Source organism: Corvus hawaiiensis, chromosome 3, assembly GCF_020740725.1.
Source record: "Corvus hawaiiensis isolate bCorHaw1 chromosome 3, bCorHaw1.pri.cur, whole genome shotgun sequence".
Classification (NCBI taxonomy): domain Eukaryota; kingdom Metazoa; phylum Chordata; class Aves; order Passeriformes; family Corvidae; genus Corvus; species Corvus hawaiiensis.
The window spans coordinates 32,897,692-32,921,310 of record NC_063215.1 but is presented as its reverse complement, the minus strand read 5'-3'; the positions used below and the strand labels follow the sequence as shown (position 1 = coordinate 32,921,310).

At 40.1% G+C, this 23,619-nt stretch overlaps 1 protein-coding gene across 3 annotated transcripts in view; it reads left to right on the top strand.

The window, feature by feature from the left end:
* Positions 1 to 23,619, top strand: part of FILIP1 (filamin A interacting protein 1) — a 102,713-nt gene that overhangs the window by 23,470 nt on the left and 55,624 nt on the right. For 2 of the 3 annotated variants that reach the window (XM_048297593.1, XM_048297591.1), the window contains exons 2-3: positions 4,897 to 5,035; positions 18,872 to 19,150. In XM_048297593.1, the coding sequence (XP_048153550.1) occupies positions 18,878 to 19,150 (273 nt within the window). In that variant the 5' untranslated portion in view covers positions 4,897 to 5,035; positions 18,872 to 18,877. The remainder of the gene's footprint in view (positions 1 to 4,896; positions 5,036 to 18,871; positions 19,151 to 23,619) is intronic. The other variant, XM_048297592.1, reaches the window with a different exon arrangement.

Below are 23,619 nucleotides of genomic sequence, written 5' to 3'. Positions count from 1 at the left end.
TCCCAGAAGTCCATCTTTGTACCTGAACAAGTCTGAGGTAATGTGCTACAAATGACAAGGTACAACAGTCTTGTATAATAGAGTAATAAAAGAAACCATAGCAAACAGAGTAATAATTTCAGGCTTGCAAGCATGTGCTGTGCCAAATATTTAGGAGGTTGAGTGAAGGTTTTGAAATCTTCTAAGGGGATCTTTATTAGAAATAATGTGGGGTTTTCTCTCCAAGTTGTTGATTGAAATCACAGTATGAAAGGTTTTAGGGTTTCAATCATAAGCTAGGAAATAAATGAAAATTATTTGGTTGGGATCCTCAGCCACCATTGTATGAAGTTGGTTAGATTTGTGACAGTAATCATTGAAGAAATGAGTCTGGCATTTTGAAAGTTTTTTTGACAATTATTAACTGGGAATATTCCAATGAACACTGTAAAATATGTGATGAACCTTTCCTGGAGAAGCAACAATTGCATTCACATGTTACCCTGAAGAAATTTCAGTTATCAAGTTCAGAGGGTTGGTTCCCTGGAGCTGTATCTGCACAGTGCTCCTGTTGATGTGAGCCAACAGAAAGCAAAAGAGAATGTGGGTACAACTGATCTCACGACCTCCCAGGCCACAAAGAAAAGGATGTTTGGTCAAATCCACTATCCCCTGGTCTCTTGTACCATAGCTTCTTGGAAAACTCCAGGAAACTCCTGTCTGCCGGCTGTTAAGACTGTGACAGCAACCTTTTTTTGGCTGTTTGACTTCTAATTCTTATTGAGTTGATAGTTTAATCAAGTTTCAAAGGGAGCTTCAGAGAGAAACTTTTTTCCAGTCATGCTGAGCCTGACATCCCAGTGCTTGGGATCAGGATCACTGGAGTAGGATGTCTCTATAAGTGTAAAGGAGAGATACTGGGGGAGCATTTGTTTTTCTATAGTCCTTCTTTTCTCAGGAATAAACATGCTGATTTCTTTTTCAGACTTTTTCTGCCCTGTGGCAGAAAGCAAAAAAGCTTTTGTAATATACTATAGGAAAAGGGAAGCACAAATTTAATTTACTACATGCACATATGAAGATCGATGAAAATGAAAAGCTTTTAAAATACAAGCAATTTCTTGAACAAGAGCAAAGGAGAATCCCAACCCTGAACACAAGCAGTTAAGTAGGCAATTGAGGAAATACATGTCAGGACACTGCAGGTGTGGCTGCTCTCTGAGGATGGGGGTATGGGGGGCAATCCCCTGGGGACCAGAGACCTGAGGGAGGCAGGTGGGGACAGCCCCAGCCCCTGGCATCAGGTACACTCCTGGAGATAAGAGGAGCCTGGGATGGGCTGTGGGCCCACCTTGGTGGCATCCATGGGCGAGCAGGGCAGGGCTGGGTAGTGTGGAGCTGGAGACCAGCCCTGCTGTGGCAATCCTGGGGCTGGGGCTGATGGCCCCAGGGGGGTTGGTGTGGGGTCCTGGGTCCTTGGGGCACTGACAATACATTAAATGGAACTGTAATTCTAACAAACATTTCTGATGATAGTCAAAGGGCTGATTTGATAGTGGAAGCTGTCGCACGCCTCCTGCCCCCGTGGTGGCCGGTGGATCCTGGGAAGGCGGTGGCCCTTCATGCATCCTGAAGCCTTGTCCAGTGGTGCTGGTGGGGTGTAGAGTGCTTGACAAAATCAGCTTCATTTTGTGTCCCATTCTGACTAGCTGTGCACAGCCAGATCTTCACAGTAGCCCACCAGACTGTCTATCCAGAAGGACTTGCCCTTTGTTGAACTATCCCCAGTGTGGCCCCTGGGGCTTGGAGCTTGGAGTGAAAAGCAGCTTTGAGAGCTCTTGGCTTTCCCTGGCTTTTCCTTTGAGATTCCTGGGAACAGTGGCTTGTAGATCAATGAGGATAGGGGGACTTTAACTGATCTCTTTCATTAGGGTATCTTGGCAAATGTGCCAAAGAAAACTTCAGCTTTCTGCTAGGTTTGGTTTCCTGATCCCTGCTTCACTGGGGGAGAGGAGCATGTGTATGTGAATGAGGAAGGATGAGAAGCTTTCTCCAAAACAAATCTACAGAGAATCAATGGTTTCTTATTACTCTGCTAAGAGTAACAAACAAAAATTATTCTGTTTAGTGCACATGATAAAACTCTCAACAACTGGGATGCAAAAGGCAGTCCAAGAAGCATCCTGCTTCATCCTTCATCCTGCAAAGGGCTGTGATGTTATTGCAGCCCTGCTGGGTTAAAGTGGCTAGTAATTGCAAAGTCTGCAACCAAAGCTTTGTCTTTCATTAGCCTAACATGGGGTTTAGGAGCATTTTGATGCACCTGTGTGATGTCTGTGTGTGAAATACCAGCTTTATTCAACTCAGCAGCAAAATCCCATGGGCTTTTTAGTACAACACACTGTTGTATAATGGAGAATATTTTAACTAATACAGTGATATTCATCTTGACCCTTTCTTTTGCTCACCATATTTACTGTGGCACCACTTAGTTAATATTAAGAAGACATGTATAGGCATAAATATTATCTTGAGATATTTTAATGTTTAATGAAGAAAAAGGTTTTCCAAAGAATATACCCCATCTACCTTATCCTGCTGCTTGGCCAGGTATCAGAGGATGGAAATAACTTAAGTCCTATCAGTGTTCCAGGATGTCTCTTCTTGGGAAGATATAGGTGCAGTTACTACACTTGTAAAATTATTTTAAAACAATCAACAGTGGAAGGAAAGTACCCTTAGGGGCCTATTTTTATACAATGTCTTCTGTGAACAAGGTTTCTGCGAATTGTGAATAATGCCACTTTTCTGCTTACAGAACATCAGATTTCAATCTCATTTAGGCTGATGGAAATCCAGAGTAACATCTTTAAACTCTGAAGAGTAAAGGCAAATGAAGTCAGAATTTGACCCACTAAGCCTTGGTCCATCCCTTTTGCATCTTAATAATTAGTATGCACTAGTTGACAGCAAACTCTTCTTTGTTTCCTACATTGTGTAAATTGCACTGAAAATTCAGCTCTTCATTGTGAAACATGACTCATTTTCTTTTTTAAGATCTAGATAGTTGCACATTAACTTTTAAAGGCAGTAGTCCTGATCCTTCCTCCATTCAAATTAATGAGAAAACTGTCACTGAATTTTTTTGAAGGATAAACTTTTCAGAGGGCAAAGAATTAACTGCTGTAAATCCCATGTGCCTCATACAAGTTATCTCTATTTTGCTTCTTGTAAATTGTCATGAGAGATGTGATTCAGGGCTTGTGGGTATAACAGCATGTTAACCTGAATTCTTGCACATATAGGAAAAGTTTTCTGCTATTCATAAATAAATAAATAGATGGGTAAGTGCTCAATCTTTTCCAAGAAGTAGTTGCTCAAGACTGAAGTTCCCTAAGCAAATTTTCTAGAAAACAAAAATATTTATCAATAAAATAACCTTCATGTAAAGCTAAGTTTTCCTTAATATGTATGCACCAATTTAACTGTGTTAGAGCTGGTTAAGATTTCATTACTGTATCTCTCCTTATATTGTTCATAATCCAATAGATCTTGTTCTTTCCATTCAGGACAAGAAAAAAAAAAGATACAAATACGAAGTTGATACTTACTATTTTGCAAGAATTCACATACAGTTTGTTAAGAAATAAGGAGCAAATGGTTAATACACAGTTCTGACTGCTATTAACTTAGATACTGCAGTAGTCCTGCTTTGTTCCTTAAATGGTAATGTTCCTTGTATGACTATATTGTTATTAGAATTATATAAATTATTTAAATATCAGTCAGTTTGTAGAGTTGAACAAAATTGTTGCTGTTTTTTTTAAAAAGATGACAGCTTCCCAGAACACCATGGTCTGCTTGCCCAGGAAAGACCTCCATGGTCTCACAGCCCTCAGAAACTCTGTGGCCCCACCAGTCCTGCCACTGAGCCTGCCTGGACACAGCACTGCCCAGACCCACTGGCTGTGATGTTTCCATGCCAGCTGTCTTTGGAGTGTGCTTCACCTGCAAAACTTTGTTTATGCCGTAACCATGCTGCTCAGTCAAGAGGGTCAGGGCAGAATTCAGGGAATCCACAATTCTGTTTGTTTATGCAAACTAATCAAATGCAAGAATGAGCTTTTATCAACATGAGACCCTGCCTCCCTCCAGTGTGATGGCTCTGATCCCCATATGCCCTGTAACATCCCCAGCTCTCCTGGCACAAAGCTCCAAGTTCCCTGCATGTCTTCTGTACCTCCATACAATTTGGAGTTGTCACCATGTTCCCAGCCTTCCTTTGTTTGCTTTGTGGGCTGTGAAAGAAACCAGTCTGCATCTCTTGCTGTGCTGCAGGTTGGCCAGCTCGGCCAGCCACAGGAGTCCTGTGTTCCCACTGAGCAGACAGAATTCTGCAGAGTGCCTGCAGTGTCATTAATACTCTGCTGTCATTTCACCATGTCGTGTCATTGCACTGCACATATTCTGCAGAACTGCTCGACTCAATGAGGAACCCAGCACATCACCTACCAGCTTTTTCCTTCCCTCATGATGGATGCTTTTTTTGGGATGGAGGGGGTTTCTTGGTGTTGATTGCCAAATTACGGCAGAAAGCTGTGACTTGTGATAGCAGCTCTTTGGAGGCAAAGGGAGTGTGAGGTTTCACCACCTGGTTGGTGTACTGGATCATAGCTGCAAATGCCTCACCTCATGTATTCTGGATTCTTCAGGCCACTGTGCACTGTCATGGCTTTGGAAACACATGGATAAAGACAATGGGAGTCTCTAAATAAAAAATATAAGTATTTTCAAGCCACTTGAAATCTGGAATCCTGTGTTTTCTAGCTGGCCTGCTGGCTAGCTGGCAGACAAGCAGAACATGCTGCTTCTCTCTTTGTCCTGGTGTGCGGCCCCTGAGCCTTATCTCTTCTCTAGGGAGCAGCAGGGACCCCAGTCAGCCTCAGGGGAGCAGCAGAGCGATGGCACAGGGACATCTCTACCCTCGACTCCCTCTTCGCCCCTCCGGACCTAGCTTCTAGCGAAGCCCCTGCCCTGGAAGCATCCCTCGACACAGGTATTACTGCACACCATGGGCTGTTCTGCCGACAAGCAGGAGCTCCCAGGTGGAGCCACACTCCTAAAGAAATAACATTCAGGACATGCTGTTGCAATAGCATGGCTAGAAAGCAATACCTGAGCTTTCTGCAGATGTCAGCTCCAGGAGGCAACCAAAAGGACTTATTTCAAAACATGAAAATGTGAACATGAAAACCAAAAGTTTTTCAAAGGCTCATCTGAACTGCAGAGCTGTTAAAGCCCTTGGGGACTGTCGAGGATTCCCAAGGACATCCTGAATGCACATAATTTTCTCTGAATTTTTTTGCATAATAAGTTAAAAATAAGCATCCTGAGGTAAGGACATAGTGTAACAAGGAACTCTGCAGCAGGCACCATGGAATTCTATGACCATATTGCATGTCTCACAATAATCATCTTGGATTTTTCCTGTCTTTTAAAAGCCCCATTGCTAGTATCACATTGGTTATACAGGATTCTTTATTTCCAGTTTTAAAGTTCCTCAAGGTGCTAGAACATACTTTGAAACTGTGAAACCAGCTCAAAAACTGGAAGGCAAATACTAAATGATTTTATAAAAATTTCACAACTTTAAGCCAAATATCATATCATATTTTTAAACGTCTGAGTCATTTGGAAAGCTCGGGACTGTCTGTATTAATTATGGCCCCAGAAGATCTGTCCCAACAGTCAGAAAGCAACTCCATTTGAAGTCAAGGACTGCAAACACAATCTTCCTGGAACTGAAAGTTGTACATTGTGCAATTTTTATGGCTTGTATAACTTTTCTATTTTTAGTTGTTTCAAACCTGCAATACATCATATAATCCTCCTTAAATTGTCATTCATATGCTAATTGACATTAACTTGGCATAAGTTACTTGCTTTCTTAAATTTATATAGTTACTGTCAATGTTATGCAAACAAAACTTTTCTCTGATATAAAGTTGATGTGAGTACAAACTGGTAATGATGTGTTTCTAGTTATGGACTTCAAAAAAATTAACAAAAAAAAAATTACTCCCCCCCCAGTATTTTCTTTCTTTCTTTTAAAGATATGCATGTGTTATGAAGTCCCATAACTGTTCCATTATTTCAGCAAACCATTTATTTAATATTTGCCTTTATAGATATTTAGAAACGTTTCTCTGAGGTTTGAGCAAGACTAATATAATTGCACTTCTCAGCTTTTTTGAATATACAAAGAGAAGAACAATTTTTGGGGTTTATTTCCTTTATAGAAATGCATCATCAAGGTGTAAGAGATCAGTCAGTAACAAGTATTTACACAGAGTTCCCCAGCTTTGTTCTTGCTTACTTGAATGGTAATGTCATGTATTTGGCTACCTGCAGAAATCCTTTGTGAGACCTTGTGTTGCACCCCAGCTGAGCAGAGGACAAGGGACTTGCCACACCAGTCCATGACTTTTGTACCATAATTCTAAGTGTTGAGTTCTCCCAATATTTTTATTTTCTAGGCTTTCCTATCGCTTTAACTGTAATCCTTTGTCTTTGACACATATGCTTATTTCAACAAGTCCAAGGTTTGTCGAATCCTTGGTGTTTGCTGCTTCCGCAGGCTATGGCCAGGTGAATTCTAGTGCCTGGAAATCTGGTGCTGCAGCCAAGTCATTCCACAACACTGGGATGTGCTGCTGAGCACTTTTTCATGCAGGCTTTTGTTTTTCTTGATGGCAAAAAGTAATAACAGTACCAGTAAGTACAATCAGAATAAAGAGATTTTTTGCAAGCCTGACAGCTACCTTAGGTTGAGCCCATGGCCATCTGCTAGCTGTGCAGAGTTTCTCTAAGTTCTCTGGCCATTTCATATCAGGGTGGTTTTGCAGGCCTAGAATCAACTGACAAACTGCTGACTGATTTTTTAATTTTTTGGTTTTAAATTTATGTAGGGGTTTTTTTGCAGTCAGTGGTGTTGCGCAGGATGAATTGAAAAGATTTAGTAGAATACCATGTTTTTGAATTTACTTTGATTAAATGAGTTACACAATTTAATATGGAGGCATAGGGTGTATGTATTCCTCGAATTCAATTTCATTTAGCAGAGTCTTTCAGGTTTAAAGATATAAAATATTCTTAATTACTAAAAGTAAGGCAATATTCATTCAACATGAGGCCTTTGTTCTGACTTTTCTGAAAGCCTTGGGAAATATTTTCAGTATATATACAGTGGAGGCTCAACTGTTTAGTTTGAGCTTGCTTTTTTGGGACAGCTGTGATTACCAGTTGGCTATTGGATGCTCTGGAGAGCTGCCCTTTAACTTTCATCTGGGCAGTTCTGTAAAAAACTCTCTTACCTCTGAAATTCATCCAGTCTGCATATGGACAAATGCAGATAAGGAAAAGCTCTTATCTGTGGTCTCTGCAGTGAGTACTAAGGAGCAAGCAGTGGTACTGAAAGCTCACTTAGACACTTTCACTTGGCATAGAAACCTGAGTGAGGTTTATTCTCACTGGTAATTCTCACAGTAAATGAAATGTGAAACAAACAGACGAGAATACTCTCTTACATCTTGTTTCTTATCATAACTAAGTATGGCACCTTTAATATGACAAGAGGTGGATTTGCTTCCTCAAAGGAGGAAAACTGGCTAATCTTCCTTTTCCCAATCACAGCTTGGTCCCAGCAGAGCCAAGATATGACAGAGCTGCCAGCAGCAACAGCACCAGGTCCTTGCCAAGGCACTGGGTCCACCACACAGGAGAAGCAGCCCAAAGTAATTTCTCAATCACCTAAACTTCCTTGAAGGCACATGAAAAATATTTAAGGGAACAAATACGGAATGCTGAGATATTACATAACTGCTGGGTCAGACAGCTTTTCACTAAATAAAGAAGAACAGTGGTGTACTTATATGCTGCTTTCTTACCTGATCTACCAATAATATGCCATCTCTGTATGCCACCTCTCTCCTCTCTCTCTTTTTTTTTTTTTTTTGGATGGTGACCAAAATTTTGACATTATTGTGAAATGTCAAATTGCTCTTTTAAATTTGTATTCCAAGATCCAATGATGCCTTAATATTTAGAGATACCCACCAATTCCCTTCAGCAACACTGAGATCCCCACTGCTTTTCTGTCATACAGTTCCTCATACGAAATAGGAACTTGAAAATTTTATTATTAAATTTTTTCATATTTTTCATTAATAAAAATTAGTCTCTAGTTTCTCTAACTAAAAGAAAGCTAATGTAGATCCATTTATTATTGCTCTTTCTTAAAGTAGTTGTTTTGTACAATTATGGCCAAATTCCTGCACTCTTTCTCCCAAGAAAAGAGTTTAGCATGAGAGGTTGTGGCTGGAGAATCAAATGAGCTCATTTCCCAGTTAGGGAGCTCAGTAAGGGTCACCTTTTGACTGTTTTCAATGCTTGTTAGAAATACTGGGTTCTCTGCCCCTCTCAGGCAGAAGTATACCTCCAGCAGAGGTCTGATGCCTTCTAGAAAATCCATCCCAACAGCACAAGTCACTTGAGTTCGTGATTTCATTAATACGAAGTTGTCAGGGTTGGTTATAGCAGGGACTGTGAGGGGTGGACGCAGTCCCACAGCCTCTGTCGTGTCCTAAACATTTGCCACCAAGTGTGACACTGTGTCAGATGCTGATAACGAGGTGCCAAATACCTGCTAGTGCCTCCCCACCCATCAGAAAAGTCGGCCTTTGTGATGATGCATTTCTGGATCCAGCCTCAGTTTATCAGTCGGTTCACTGATGTGCCCAAATTAAGGGCACAACCTCTTTAGAGAGACTAGGACTGACTCAGAGGGGCAAAACTGAGACCTCCCAGGGTCAGAATGCAGTGGAATCCTCCAGCCATGTCCTCTTACAGGGAGACTGGAACAACACCATCCTCTACCCAGCACCTTTTACCATGGGAAGAAAATCAGGGGACGCTGTCCCTGATAAAAAGGAGTCATGGTGGGCTTTAGCAGTGGTCACTGGAGCTGCATTACTGAGGAGGACGACAGGCCTGAAGTCCTAACATAGCCTCAGAGAGCTCAGACTCCATTTCAAAGACACTACAGATTATGGATGAGACCTAAGTGACACAAGTGAAATACTTAAAGCTGCTCAGTGTGAATTTATACCAGTGCAGACAATTTTAACTTCACGTAGGCTTGTAAAACACCCACTCCATTTGTTGGAGCTCTTTTTAATATCTTTCCATGGCTCTAAACTGAAATTACTTTCTAAGAAAAGCAGCTGAGGATATTTTACTCTATCCTAGAGGAAAACAAAGAAAATTCAACCCTTTTTTAAAAGTTAAGAAAGGTAGGGTGTTTGGCTAGTTGCAACAAGACAAACACAATTCACTTAGGTTTTATCCCTGGTGAAACTGGATTTTAGACATCACAGACATTAAAGAATCTGGCAGCATGTAATTTTAGTAATGCTAATGCAAGACCAAGCCCATGCAGAGATATTTATTTGCTTCTTCTTTCTCCTTTCCTTCCTTAGTCAAAGTAACTATGCTGTGTTTTCAGCTTAGCCTGAATTTTTGCTCTGAATTAAAAAGCCAGGTGAAGATTTAAGCAGATTAACATTGAAAGGCTGTTAAAATACCCCATCAAAACCAGTTCAACCTGTACATGCAGGATAACTCTTTAACTTCATTCTTTTCGAGTGAAGAAGTTGTTATCTAGGGATTTTGAAACCATGAAATTAGACGAGGCATGCAAATACGGTTTCTAAAAGTGAAAGCTATTAAAGTGGCTGAGGCCGTTCCCAATGCCCAGGTGAGGTATCTGCAGGTTTTTGTGCAGCTCCCTGTCAGCATGAGGCATTGGTATTATTTAAATCAGTTAGGCTGACATTTACTTCTTTACTTTCTTTGCCACAACTTCTGAAGTCAGTGGAAAACCTGCAGGATTACTGGGAAATAATGACAGTCACTGGGCTGGCACTGCCAGGAATGAAGTAAGACTCTCCTTTCCTTTTACCTCTTTGCAAACAGTAATGGCAAGTGAAGGCCAGGGCTTTGAATAATGCAAGGACCATTCTGCAGCCTCACAGAGCTAGTCCCCTTATCAGTGACATGAAGCAGAAGAGCTCAAAATTTGTGCCACCAAGCCCAGCAAAAGCCAGGATAAGCCTGGTGTGAAGTGGGGATGCTGTGCAACCTCTCTCTGCTTCAGCTTCCTCATCTCTTCCCGACTCCTGCTGAACCACTCTATCTCCCAAACATCCCTCAGTAGCAACTTAAAAATATGCCTCTAGAATAAGTAATTGAGTTCTGCGTGCCTTGACCTGACTTGAAAAATTCGGATTTTTTTCTGTTTTCCCACCACCCACTGCTTATTTTCTCTCTCTGGACTGTGTATTTATGGTGAGTTGCACTTTCCTTTTACATGGCTGATTAGTTTTCCATTTCCTCTGTTTGTAAAGGCTGTGGAAAGGAAAAGTTGTAAATTAAACAGTGACAGGGCATGAGCGTAGATACTGGAAGGCGAATGCCTGTACTCATGCTAAACTCTTGGAGTGGTCCTTGGCACTCTTCTGGCCAGGCCATTTAACACCCTCCTGATCCATTTAAGAGCATGTTTCAGGAGTCAGCATGGGCTAGGAGCAATTCCCAGTGGGCAGTGTGGATGCAGCCAACATGTCATGGATGCTAAGAGGGCTTAAGAGTCTGAAGTATTTTCCAGGACAGCTGGCCTCACAGTCGGAGAGGAGTCCTGGACATGGTTAATCTCCAGTATACATGTAGCCAGAGAATTCCTTTTTTTTTTCCCCAGTGGGAAAAATATTATTGTAAAACCACCAAAATTGATAGTGAAATTCAAGGGCAAGTTTGGTACCAGAGACTATTTTTAACTCCCTGTTTTGAAACCAATTAAACTTCACAGAGGAGGAACCTTTTGGGAGGTGGAAGGCAGCCCAGTCTAATGGAGGGGGTTAAATTCACATCTCACCAGATGACAAGGCATTCATGTGCAAGCTGGTACTCCATGTCTATCAACAACTGGAACTTCCTACAAAGGAGTCACTGACAGAGATTTGGAACTTGCTCCCTGCTTTGGTTGACAGTTGAAATTTGAGATGCTGCAGATGGTTTTTTTTTGCACTGTTGTCTCTTGGAGACTATATTTGTAGAAGATACAGGTCCTCTGACGAATATTTTTCCCTTTGCTATGAAATCTTTAAGGGTATCTACATTGTGATTATTTTTGTATTTTTTTTTTTGAAACAACAGAAAAATAAATTATTAAAATGTAGCATTAGTTTACTGGTTTCAGAAAAACCAGAGCTGTGCAAATTATGGCTACTAAAAAGAACACACATTCAAGATCCACATCAGGTCAGAAAGAGACAGCAAAAGTTTACCTCTATTGAAAGCTTTGAGTTTGCTTTTGGGACATTAATATTTTTGTCTCATCTCCTACTTGTGAAAAATATGACTTAATTTTGAAATAAAAAGTAATTTTAAAGTGAAAAGTTGAAACTTATTTTGCAGAGAGCTAAGGGCTTCCTCATTTCCTAATTGTATTTGCTGTTTGCCCCCTGGTTCATTCCTAGGTTAAAGCAGGCTTGCAAGGCCCACGGAATGACTTTAGCTTCCACGCTGTGTTCCCTTAGTGATATATCACTTTTAGGTATTTTGGTCGGTCATAGTAAGGATAGGAAGAAGGCAAGACCTGTGATGATTTTCAACCTGCTCCTGTGTGCTGCTGCTCTCAGCAGTTTTCTACCGTCCTGGCAGGAGACAGTGGTCTTTAGAAACTACAGGAGCAGTGGTCTTTAGAAACTACTTACTAGAGATACTAGAGTGTGGTTCCTATGTCCACAGCGTATTGCACCTTGTGGGTTATCAGCTTGGTTCTCTGCTGCCAGCAAAAAGAAATGATCAGTGCTTACCTAACACCAGAGATTTCCCAACTGCAGGAGTGAAAAATCTTTGGTAGGCCAGCTAATCTGCATCACCTCTCTTACCATTTTCCAGGCACGTTCTGGCTGTCAGGTGATAAAACAAATGTTTAGTAGGATTGGACTGGAACTAATGGTGACATTGCTAGCGTTGTGTTCATGTGAAGTTCACAGTTTGATTTGAAATGGGTTAACTCAAAGGAGCAGAAAGCTGTAAAACAATATGTGAGAAATCATGATTGGGCACAGTGCTCAATCCAGTGCTCTGAGAGTGGCTGTGTCTCAAGACAGGCTTCATCAGCTGGGTGCAAGGCCCCAGAAAGCAGCAGCATTACTTTTCTCCAAAGATCCATTTTCCTTCAAATCAGAGGTATTCCCGGGCACTGGACTCCCCAGTGGGCTGGAAAGAGGGCTGATTAGTCCTTGTCTCCCAGCTCAGCTGAAACGGGCTAGAAAGGCTGCACTGCAGGCAGTTGGCACTGCTGCCACCTTCCTTGCTTCTGGCTAGTCCCTTTCAGCCACACGGCCACTCCAGAGAATAAATGTCTCAGCCCTCATCAGACCTAGCGGCATGTTTGTCTAGTGGTGTCAGCTACTTGAACTGTCTCCTCTGTGACTCCTGTTTGTACTTTTTGGCAGCTGGGAAGCACAGTAATCAAAACATGGGTAGAGTGATATATAAAAGTTTATTTTTTTGACTCAGTGATGATCTAATAGCTTATCATTCCTCATGCCTCATGCATCCAAGATGTTTTTCCAGATGAAGCCTGGGAAACATGAATCTTTGTGAAACAAGTCTATGTTACTCCTTAGTTGGTTAGCATGCATTACTCACGTAAAAGTATTCTGGATGAAACCACAAGTTTTCCTGAAAATGACAAAATTAATGGAATTATACCAGCATAAACTCTGTTCTTTGTAAATCTGTGCCATAATTTAGCTAGAGAAGAGTTTACCTTGGAATTAAGAAAATGGAGTTAAAGTGGTATAAATCTGCCTTAGTGATGACTGGGTTTCCTCTTTTAATATTTGTGAAATCCTTTTCTGCTTTCACACAGATTATACTTATTCAGAAAGACACCTGGATATGGAATTTTCAGAAATCTATTTATTTTCTTCATGAGAGTACATTTGTGCTTATTCCTGTCTTGTCTTTTCTTTTCAAACAACGGAACTAATGTTAATATAGTCCTTGGTGAACATAGTCCATGTGTTGCTATGCCCCACTATTAAAAGAATCAATTTTAGAAGCTAAAAAGTGAGCCTTTGATAAAGCAAAAAGGTTTTGCTGATTCTCATGCTGTACCTCAGCAAGTGTGTCTGCTCTAACTTTGCTATTTTTTACACTACTTGCAAACAGTAAACCCCACTATGGCAGCAGTGGCAACAGGATGAAACAAATATTTCTTTTTCAGTGCAGGAGGCTCAGCACTGAGGTGCTGGGATGCTGCTCCTCCTAACAACTGTATGACAAACACCTTTCCAGGGCAGCAAGCAGACCAGGTGAAAGGATGAAGGCAAGAGTGGTGTTACATAGCTAGACTAGCCACAGGTCCTCTCCTAGTCTGTATAGGAATTACAGCCCTGTGGTTTGGTTATTCAAGCTGTTTACTGAGTATTGTCCTGATTCAGAGAGTATCCATAGCCCTGTGCCAATAGTCCAATAAGAAGGGCAAGCAGCAAACATGTGCTCTCACAAAAGAACATTGGCAAAGTATAGCATTGTCAAAAGGAACAAAGACCTTTTCTTGTTTGCTCAAATCAAGTCATGATGCATATGAGGACAAGAGACTGGGGGAGGGTTAGACAGCACAATGGATTAATACTTTAGGCACGAAAATTTAGAAATTCAGGAAACTCCAGGATTGCTAAGGGCAGATATTTGTTCTGTTCTTCATTGTATTAGTCATTTGGTTTATCACTCTCCTCTGACCATCATGACTGAAACAAACAGAGGAGTCATCTGCAAAAGCAAAACCAAGAATGAGGTCTGCATTCCCTTGGCCTGGTTTGTTCACAATCCAGGTTCTGACACAATCCAGAGCCAGACACAGAGTCTGTCAAATCCAGAGTCTGCTTCATGCAGCATCCAAGTCCAACTGCGCAGCATTGCTCTTTCAGTGCAGCCACAGGTCGTACCCGGTCCTATCACAACCATTTGGGAATGTGAGTCTTTAATTTATTCAAGTCAGACAAAATAATAATAATGAACATCTGCAGAGTCCATGAAAATGACCTGGAATAACCAATACAAAAACTAATAATTTTCATCAGCCTCCAAGGTGGTATGAACAGTTGTATCTCTACCTGATTGTCCTGTGAAAGTCCTACCACTGAAGCCATGTAAACTCAGTTGTGGCTATCCAGATCCCGTGGAGCTAAAGCCATCCTTTCCCATCTGAGGTGGTCCTTGCTGAGGACTTCCAAGCCAACAAGGTCAATTTGATGCCCCCATCCTCCTCTCCTTCTGATATTGAGAAGGTCTTTTTCTTTTTCTTTTTCTTTTTCTTTTTTTTCTTTTTCTTTTTCTTTTTCTTTTTTTTTCTTTTTCTTTTTCTTTTTCTTTTTCTTTTTCTTTTTCTTTTTCTTTTTCTTTTTCTTTTTCTTTTTCTTTTTCTTCTTTTTCTCTTTCTTTTTCTTTCTCATTTTTTCTCCTCTTTTCTTTTCTTTTCTTTTCTTTTCTTTTCTTTTCTTTTCTTTTCTTTTCTTTTCTTTTCTTTTCTTTTCTTTTCTTTTCTTTTCTTTTCTTTTTCTTTTCACTTTCAGATACAGACTGATACTATTTACAATTTTTTCTAGCTCTCCTCATCATTTGTGGGGTGTTTCAGATCTGGTGGAGGTTTTATATTATTTGGTCTCCAGTTTGAGTATATTTAAGTTATTTTTCTCTCCTAGTGCTATATATTGATTGGTAATCACTGAGCAGAGATTTGGCTTGCTTAGTGCTTGAGTTCTCCGCAATCAAACCTGTGTACTGGGAACTTCTGCACATCACTTCGCCTCACTCCAAATTTCTGCACAGCAGAGCCTCTGAAAGATACAGTCCCCAAAGCCACAGCAGAGAAACAAATTCCAGTTTTGGTTCACTAACTCAATTGCACCATCCCTACAACACTTTGTTAGCCTGTCAGAAACCCAGCACTTTCATGTAATATCCTAATCAGTTAGACCTGCAACTGAGATCCAGATGACCAATTTATTGCCAATGGCAACAACCATATCATGGCTTTAAATCAGCTTTTTTGTGTGTCTGTGTATTATAATGTTATTATTATTTTAAGGGAAAGTACTATGGAGCCAAAATCATCATGTCCAATTAGCAAGAGGGACTACACATTAAGTTCAAAGAACCCCTTTGCTGATTCTAACAGCACTAGTAACAGAGCCTTATCTAACCTGCCATTTCAAGAGCTTTAGGGAGAACAAATTGCCATCAGCGGGGAAAAGACTTGGAATAGCATGCAGCCTGTCCTCTCCTGACATCCTACTCAGCAAATTCCTCACAGATTTCCTCCTGATGTCAGTAAAACTAACATAAAGGTTATTTCATAAAATCTTGTGTGGATTCTAACTTGTGAAAACTGAAGGATCCATGCCCAGAACAACAATACAGACTCAAGTAAATAATCATAGCATTTGTCCCTTGTGCATAAAGCTTAACAAATGACTGAACCAGAGGAGGGGCTGAAGAGTTCCCATGCCGAGTACCAGTGCTGTGAGCACATATTGAAATGAGCAGCCAATAAATGTCAAAATCAAGGTGACTGACCACATAAAGTCTTCTTGTTTGACGGGAAACTGTTAGGAAAAGTTTCCAGTTTAATATGCAATACGATAAGGGTTGGAAAAAAAAAAGTAGAGTTAAATGCTAAAACTGTTATAAATCATATGAGCTATTTCTTCAGGGAACACAATCCCTTCAGCAGATCAGGAATGCTGTAAGATACGGACATGTGATCAGGACTGACAGCAGGAGGTCATTTGTTACCAGTGTTAGACTGGCAGTGTCCCCAGAATCAGTTTTGGGACCTGGGTGAAACAACAGATAAGCAAAGTTTTGGGATTTGGATATTTGAAATAATGTCATGCAACTGCTCAGAAACTTTTTTCTTTATTGTGATGCCATCAGAAATGCGGACGGATATCCAAAACAATAATACTAAGCACTCCTTTCCAGCACACAGTATTTCAGCCAAGATCACTGGTATGTCCTGGCTACTTCATGCTGCTCTAATTAAAACTCAGTCATCCTTACAGCTGCTTTATATTCCTAGAGCACTGCACAACAGCTGGATCATGCCATTGATTTTGGCCCTTAAACTCCTTGGAAATTACTGTGTGAATATCAAAACCTTGGCCCTTTCTGTAGCCATACAAAGTTAAGCCTCAGTCACCTGCATCTCTGGCTTCAGCACATGACACCTTTGCATTTGGATAATGAGTTGAAAAAGTATCAACATTGTAAGGGAAGACAGAGTAAATGTTAGAATGACTCTGATTTTGGCAGGCTTTCACACAAAGAAAGGCTGTTAGGGGCAGTGACCCCAAGAGTGGCAGACTGTCTGCCACACTTACTGTCAGGTAAGGCTTGCTGCAAAATAAATCTACAAGATTAAAAGAAATTTTGAAAGAGGACAAGTTTGATGTCCTTTAACAGCAATCATATTTTAATTAGCCAGATGATACGAAACACCAGGTCAGTTGATTAAGCTGCTCTGTTGCTGTTTTAATGAATTTTGAAAAAACATAACTTTGCATCTGTCCTTTGTGGGCCTATGTTGATTTACATTGAGCATAAACACACTTGAAATATGCATTCCTAGTCTCTCTGTTAACAGGTTGAGAAGCCTATAATCAACTGCTCAGTCTTTACATGGCTTCAGGAATTGTTATCTCAGCTCCTACAAGGACAGATGGATCAAAGTGGCTGTCTTGAGTTATGATGCGATTGTGTGACACACTACCTTTCACAAAGCCTAACATATTCAGCTAAGTGCATCTGGCTGATTATGCAATGTTTCAGGTTGATGATGTGTCTCAACTAGTCATAAGTTAAATTTAACATTAATTGTGCACCTTCAGGTCTATAAGTTGAGTCATCTTAATACAGAGAAATCCCTAACACAGCATGTTACTAAGCGGAATATACTGTAATATAATAATCTGTTTTCCACTGAAAAACATATACAAGACAGTTTTCAAATATTTGTTCTTAAAACATGTAGGATGTCCTAGAGCCATGAAGCCATTCACTGTAAGCCATAAAAAATAGGTTTGGTTTAGAGATGAAAGTGGCTGGAGGCTGTGGCCCACAGGGACTCAGAAGGAAACACTTAGAAAATAGAGACAGATTGAATCCCAAGTGCTCTCTCCTGAGAGGAAGCGTGGTTGGAAAGTTTCAAACCCATTAAAGTTAAACAAATTGAAAAGCCCTATCTGAGAGGAAACATAGTACTATGTTTATTTTTCCATTATAAATCTGAAACCTAAAAGATTTCCTGAGGTTCTCAGGTATTGTTCATGCTTATAATGGAGACCTGTTTTTAGAAAGTGTAATTCATGTATTTAATCCAAACTGTTTGATGAAAAACACACTGCATAAGCATTCAGGAAACTAAAGGCCATTGTGTACCTGTATCACATATTGTTTGGATAAGAGCAGACCTACAATGCAAGGAATCTCTTTGTGAAACTCTCTCACTCCAAAATATGGGGTCTAATCCTCTCCCTATTTACACTGCTGGATGAATTCCACTGAATTAATGAAGACATGAGTAACCAGTCATAATAAAAAGACAATCTTCATGCTGAGTGTGAAACTACAAAAGTGCAAGGCTAATTGTGAGCAAGAGATTTATAATGCTGGCCTGAGTCAAGCCATTGCAGACCCAGTGTAATTTAGCAAAGATGATTAGTCAATGTATTTTAGGTTTTGTTCTATCACTAGTGAACTGCTTCTCTGAGCTCCTTATCAGAAGAGTGTGTGATTTTATTGATGTTGAGAAGCATCTGTTTGACTAATGAACAAACTGCAGACTAAATCCAGAGATTAATTTAAATGAGAGGAAATACTTGGAAGCAGTGGACTATTTTTCATTAGATTTATTGCTATAAAAATTTAGCAATACAGTAGGTCAAGTGACGGAGCTATGGAACATTTACTGCTCTTGTCTAAGCCTCAGTGTAGGTGTTTAAGAGGACAGAAATGTAAGCATTGAATAACCATGACCTGACATTTTGGAGAAACCCTGAATCTTCTGGAAAGAGTGTGTTGATCTTGCCCATTTACCTGTCAGTGATTTCATACCCTTTGTGCTCATTTTTCAAACGTCTTTTCAACTTTCTTTTATGGCACTTACTGTCTAATAATCTTGTGCAGTATTTGCCACCTGATTTACTCTGCATTCCTCATTTTTCTTGGTTATCTGCAATAAAATCATTGCTTAATTCAGGGAAAATGCAGACTGACATTTGTAATGCATTGGCACTCCACTTTCATAGAGATTTATACTCCAGGAATATGCTTTTCTAAAATTTAATTTCATTTTTGTTTCCCAAGTAAGCCACGTGTTAAAATAAGATCTATTTGACAACCTGCTTTGTTTTGTAGTGTTGAATTGTGAATGATCAAAATGTCATCTGAACAAAAGGAAACACTGGAACATGTTATTTATCATTTTCCTGCATCACTTCTAAGTTGCATACATTTAATCAGCATTTGGCTTGCTGAAAAAGATGGCTAACCTTACCTTAGGACTTTTTTTCTGCCACACACAGAGTTGTTGAAATGGTTGAGCTTTCTACCACAGTCTCTTGAGCATGACAGTATTTTTAAGTTTTTGGAAGACTGTTGTTCTTACCAAAGGCAGTATTTCCACTGTGGCTTTTTTTTTTTTTTTTTTTAAAGTAATTTTGTTTATAAATGCATCTTTATGTTTGTTTCTTTCTAGGCAGGGATGAGATCCCGAAACCAAGGTGGAGAAAGCTCGTCTAACGGGCACTTCTCCAGCTCCAAGCCTGTCATCAGCCATGCAGAGAATGAAAAACTTCAGGAGGATGCCAAGAAAAAGAACAAACCTCATCGGAAGGAAGATGAGGTCATGGTTTCAGCAACTGTCAAACGGCACTCAAAATCACCTGGTCCTAGTGAGCGAAAGAACAAGAAGTCCATAGAGCTTTCTAAAGAAGACTTGATAAAACTACTCAGTATAATGGAAGGAGAATTGCAGGTAAATGAAGCATCTTCTAAACCATATTTTCTATGTACCTATCTATTTTTAGGTTGTCCAAAGAGCACAGGGCTCAACTCAGAGGGCAGGGACATGCATATTTAAGGCAAAGGACCACAGGGAGAGAGCAGTGGTAGTTGGTGTTTAACAGTCATCGTTTTAAGTAGTGCTTTACTTACCACTGCAGCTACCAAAGCAAAACAAATTATAAACACCTCTCAAAGAAACACCTGAGAAAAATGGAGATCTGCAGGTGAGGCTGAAAACAACCATAGGGGAATCGGTGGTGGGTGGGAAGAAGGGAGGGAGGAAGACAAGTAAATACAGGTAATGTAATTACAATCATTACTGAAAATATACAAGAGGCAAGTCTGCAAGTCGGGAATACTGAAAATGGACTTCAGATGTCTTCTGGAACTTCTGCATATTTAGATGTTACTGATGGCTCAGCCAAAGCTCTGCCTGTCCTGTCTGATTTCTGGAGTTCAGTGCTCTGCACATTCCTTGCCTTTCAAAGATCCATTAGTTTGATTTCCTGGAGCAGTGCTTGCTTGAAAGCATTCTCAGTTGTTCCAGTTTGCATGTTAATTCAGCCCAGTAGTAAGTCCTTGATGGCTGTCAGCCTGATTCTGCACTTAACTTGTCCCTGAATGTCCATCCAGTTTTGAGATTCCCTTTAATGCTAATAAATCATTGAACTCTCAGTAGTGTCAGCCTTCAAAAAATTTCAAAGTAAGAAGTTGAAACATGGTATTTCAAAAAGTCAGTATGAAGACTTGTGGCTTTTCATAACTTATCCTCTTTTGTAGCAGGACTGCTTGTCAAATTCATACGTTCTTTTGGTTGTACTTAGTGATCTTTTTCACTGAACCTACAGACAAGCAGAAAAAAGCTACCTGACCTGTCTGAAAACATTTTGTCTTAATCCCTTTATTCTAATTAACCATTACCATTTAGCTTTTCATATAAGGCTTTGCTTTTCCCCTGAAACCCACATTCATAACATTATTACTTTAATGTTGAACTTGTTACCATCTTATCTGAATACAAGAAGCAATTGTTCTGTTAATTTCTTTGGTACACGAGTCACCATTACTGTAACTCTGAGATTCCATCTCACTAAGTATCATTAAGTATCACTTTTTCTGCACATAATTCACCTCTAGTTTGTCAGAAACTACTCTCAAGTTACAAGAAGTATGCATTCAAAAGAAATAATTTTGTCAGAGAACAGTCATTTTCCAATGAAAAGCTGCAGGAAAAAAAAAAGGAAGAAAATCTGTTGAACGCAATTTTGCAAAGGAAAAAAGAAATTATCACTAGAGAAAAGTAACCATTTTTATAGTGCTTCATTTTACTTTATTCAAAAACTTGTGTATATAATTTCCTTAGAGATGGAGCTAGCGTGCAGCTTCTGTGGTGAACAGAGCCAAACCTCAATAGAAATGTATCATGCTCATGTTGTTCAGAAAGATTTACCCTGAAGTCACCTTTGTGGTCTGGAAAGGAGAGGTGAAGAAAGTCACTAATATTTCCTGTGTGGCAATAAATGTGGTCTTTATTGTTTGAGTAATTCTCCTGTTCTTCACCATACTTTGTGGGGTAGTTACACAACCTTTGAAGAGCTGCCTGTGTTCTCATTATCCCTCTGGGGATGATGGGGATAGGTTCTGGACAATACTTTTAGAGGTTTTCATATATACAGGCCCCAAGGAGATGTTAAGGACTGCTAAAGCTTCCTGGCATGACAGGAGGTTGTGGGGACAACCACACTGGTAGCTGTAGAGTGCATCTGTTTTTCTGCTCCTTGCAGCCAGGCAGGGATGAGAGTAATTATTTTTAATCCACAGGGGTTTTTAATTTCATTTCAAAATCCCCCATTTTAGTTATTTCCCTGGTACCTGTGTTGACCCATTTCTGAAGTGGGCAAGCTACAGCACTTTGGCTTTAGATGAAGAGCCTGGCTTTAACACTACAAATGAAGATGAGCCAAGGAAGACTCCAGCCAAAGTAAATACTCTGGTATTACCTCCTGGCTGTCACAGTGACCTAATGCACTGAGTCATTTCATGGCTTTTTATTTTCAGATCTGTTCAGACATCTCTGGTGGCTAGCTGGCGTTTTGTTGGACTGACAAATCAAACTGTGGGTTTATTTTGAAGTCATTTCAATACTGGCAAAGCAAACATTATCTAGGCATATGTAAGAAGATTTTGTTTTGAGAATAACATCAGGCTGTACCTGTAGGGAGATCCATTATTTTCTGAACAAAAAAATGGGATAAAATACCATGACTGTTTACTCAGTCATGAGCAGGGAGCATCTTATGCCTGTACCACCAGGGTGGCACTGCCTTGTAACCCTCAAACAGTGAGCTAAGCCACAGCAGGTAACCTGGTCATGACAACCATGGGGTTAGCAGGGTAAACTGGTAATGTACTCATATGCATCACGTGCTTTTTTCACTGTTCACATCATCTGGTGACATAGACTCACACCACATTGCTCTTGGTATCAATATTGAGCACTTACTTTATGACTTGATGCCCCAGCTCTTCATTTTGAAGGCAAACCTGCCAGAAAATCATGGAGAGATGCCCTGGCAATATTTTTGTCATAATTTTACACTTGATTGGTTTTTAAAATTATAATACTCTCAGGTAGCTTGCTTGTGCTTTAGTTTCTGTCTCTACCTGTCTTCATGTTTCCTGGCTGGACTCTGTGAATTTACTGAATACAGAGAAGGGAAGCTTTCCATAAACATCTGAGGTCACCGCAGCCTATGCCTTATTTTGTAAGAAAACAAAAGAGAAGAAAAAGTATACAGAAGCTGCAGTGATGAGAATGTGTCCCAACGTACATGGCAGGAGAACTCTTAAGTATGGCCTCTCTGAGGGAGAGTGGGAAGCAAATGAACTGATGACAGGGGTTTATTTTAATGGCCTTATAGCTCAGTGGAGTATATTTTCTCTTGTGAGATCTAACTGCTCATATGAAAAAGTAGTGATTACATGGTCTTTAAATCCATATTGAACATATAGTAGCAAAAAATCCACGAAGGATTGCTTCTTATCCCTGGAAAAAACTTCAATTTTTAAATACTGCAAAGCTGATTTGAAAAGAAAACTTCAAATACCAGTAGAATAAATTAGACCATGAAGGCATGACATTAATTTGTCTGGTTGTTACAGTGATTTCAGTCAAACCCACATGTGAATATTATTAATTGCAGAGCAAGACAGGCAGTATGGATCTTTACAATGATGATATAATCCTATCTGTGGTTCACAGATTTTTGTCCAATGGCCTATGTATTTGTCCTGGCAGGAATATGTTCCTTTTCTGTATGGTTTCTGAGCAGCAGCCATTAATCTTCAGCAATACCAACACTGATTTTCAACATTTCCTGATTAGGGGCCCGAAAGGAAATGAGGAGCAGTATTCCTACATGTTTACGATTCACTCTTTTATTGCATGTTTGGGAAAAAAACCACAGTAATAAAAGTATATTTATAAAGACAGCATCCCACTACAAATCATTAGGTTTTTCAAGAAAAATAATTTCTTATCCGGATTCTGTGCCTATTGCTGGAGGACATTTGAAGGTTGGGAGACAGTTTCCTATATATTTCACACCAATTTAAAAAGGAGCAACTTTTCTGCTCAAGGCCTTTATTATAGTCCATGTTTTACTATGTTTCTCCTGTGCCAACATGGCATTCATCCCCTGCAGCTCAGCCCCCCACTCCTGTTGAGGACCCTTGCATGCTTTAGGGCTGAGGGAAATGTTTCCTGAGAGCCTGGCACTGTCGAGGAGCAGAGCTCCTCAGAGCCATGCAGCAATGGGGTGTAAAGGAAATACATGTTTAGGTGTCAGCTGCACATTTCCTCTGTTGCAGACCTGAAGGTGCAGATGGGCAATATGTGAAATGTGATGTCTTGGGGAACAGTAAGGTTAATATACAAGTGATACATAAATTAATCACAAGACACAATTTCTGACAAGTCCTGACTTCCAAATGGTCAAATATAACACTTGCTTTGGTTTGATATTTGAAGGGAAATACTGTGTAGAAGATATTCAGAGGTAAACCTATTTATATAGCAACCCTCCTTCAAAGGGAGAGACCAAGTGACTCTGCTGTCAAAGAAGTCCATTCCTTATCAGTATTTATTCGACTGCATTTAAGGGTTAATTTGAGTGCTCACACGAGGTGCCAGAGCAATTGTTGTAGGGCAGGTATGGGAGGCTGGGGGAAGGAGTTCTCTCATCCAACAGAGACAGGAGGAGCTCACTTTCAAGACTTTCTTCTCCAGCTGGGTGGATCAGGGAAACGTTACCAGAGGACTCTGTTTTGTTCTCTCTGGTAAGGTCCTTATGAAACACTTAGGTATCAGTGGCTGCACATCCTGCCACGAGGAAAATCCTCTCTCTTAAAGTCAAGTAACTCACATGGATATAGGTGATA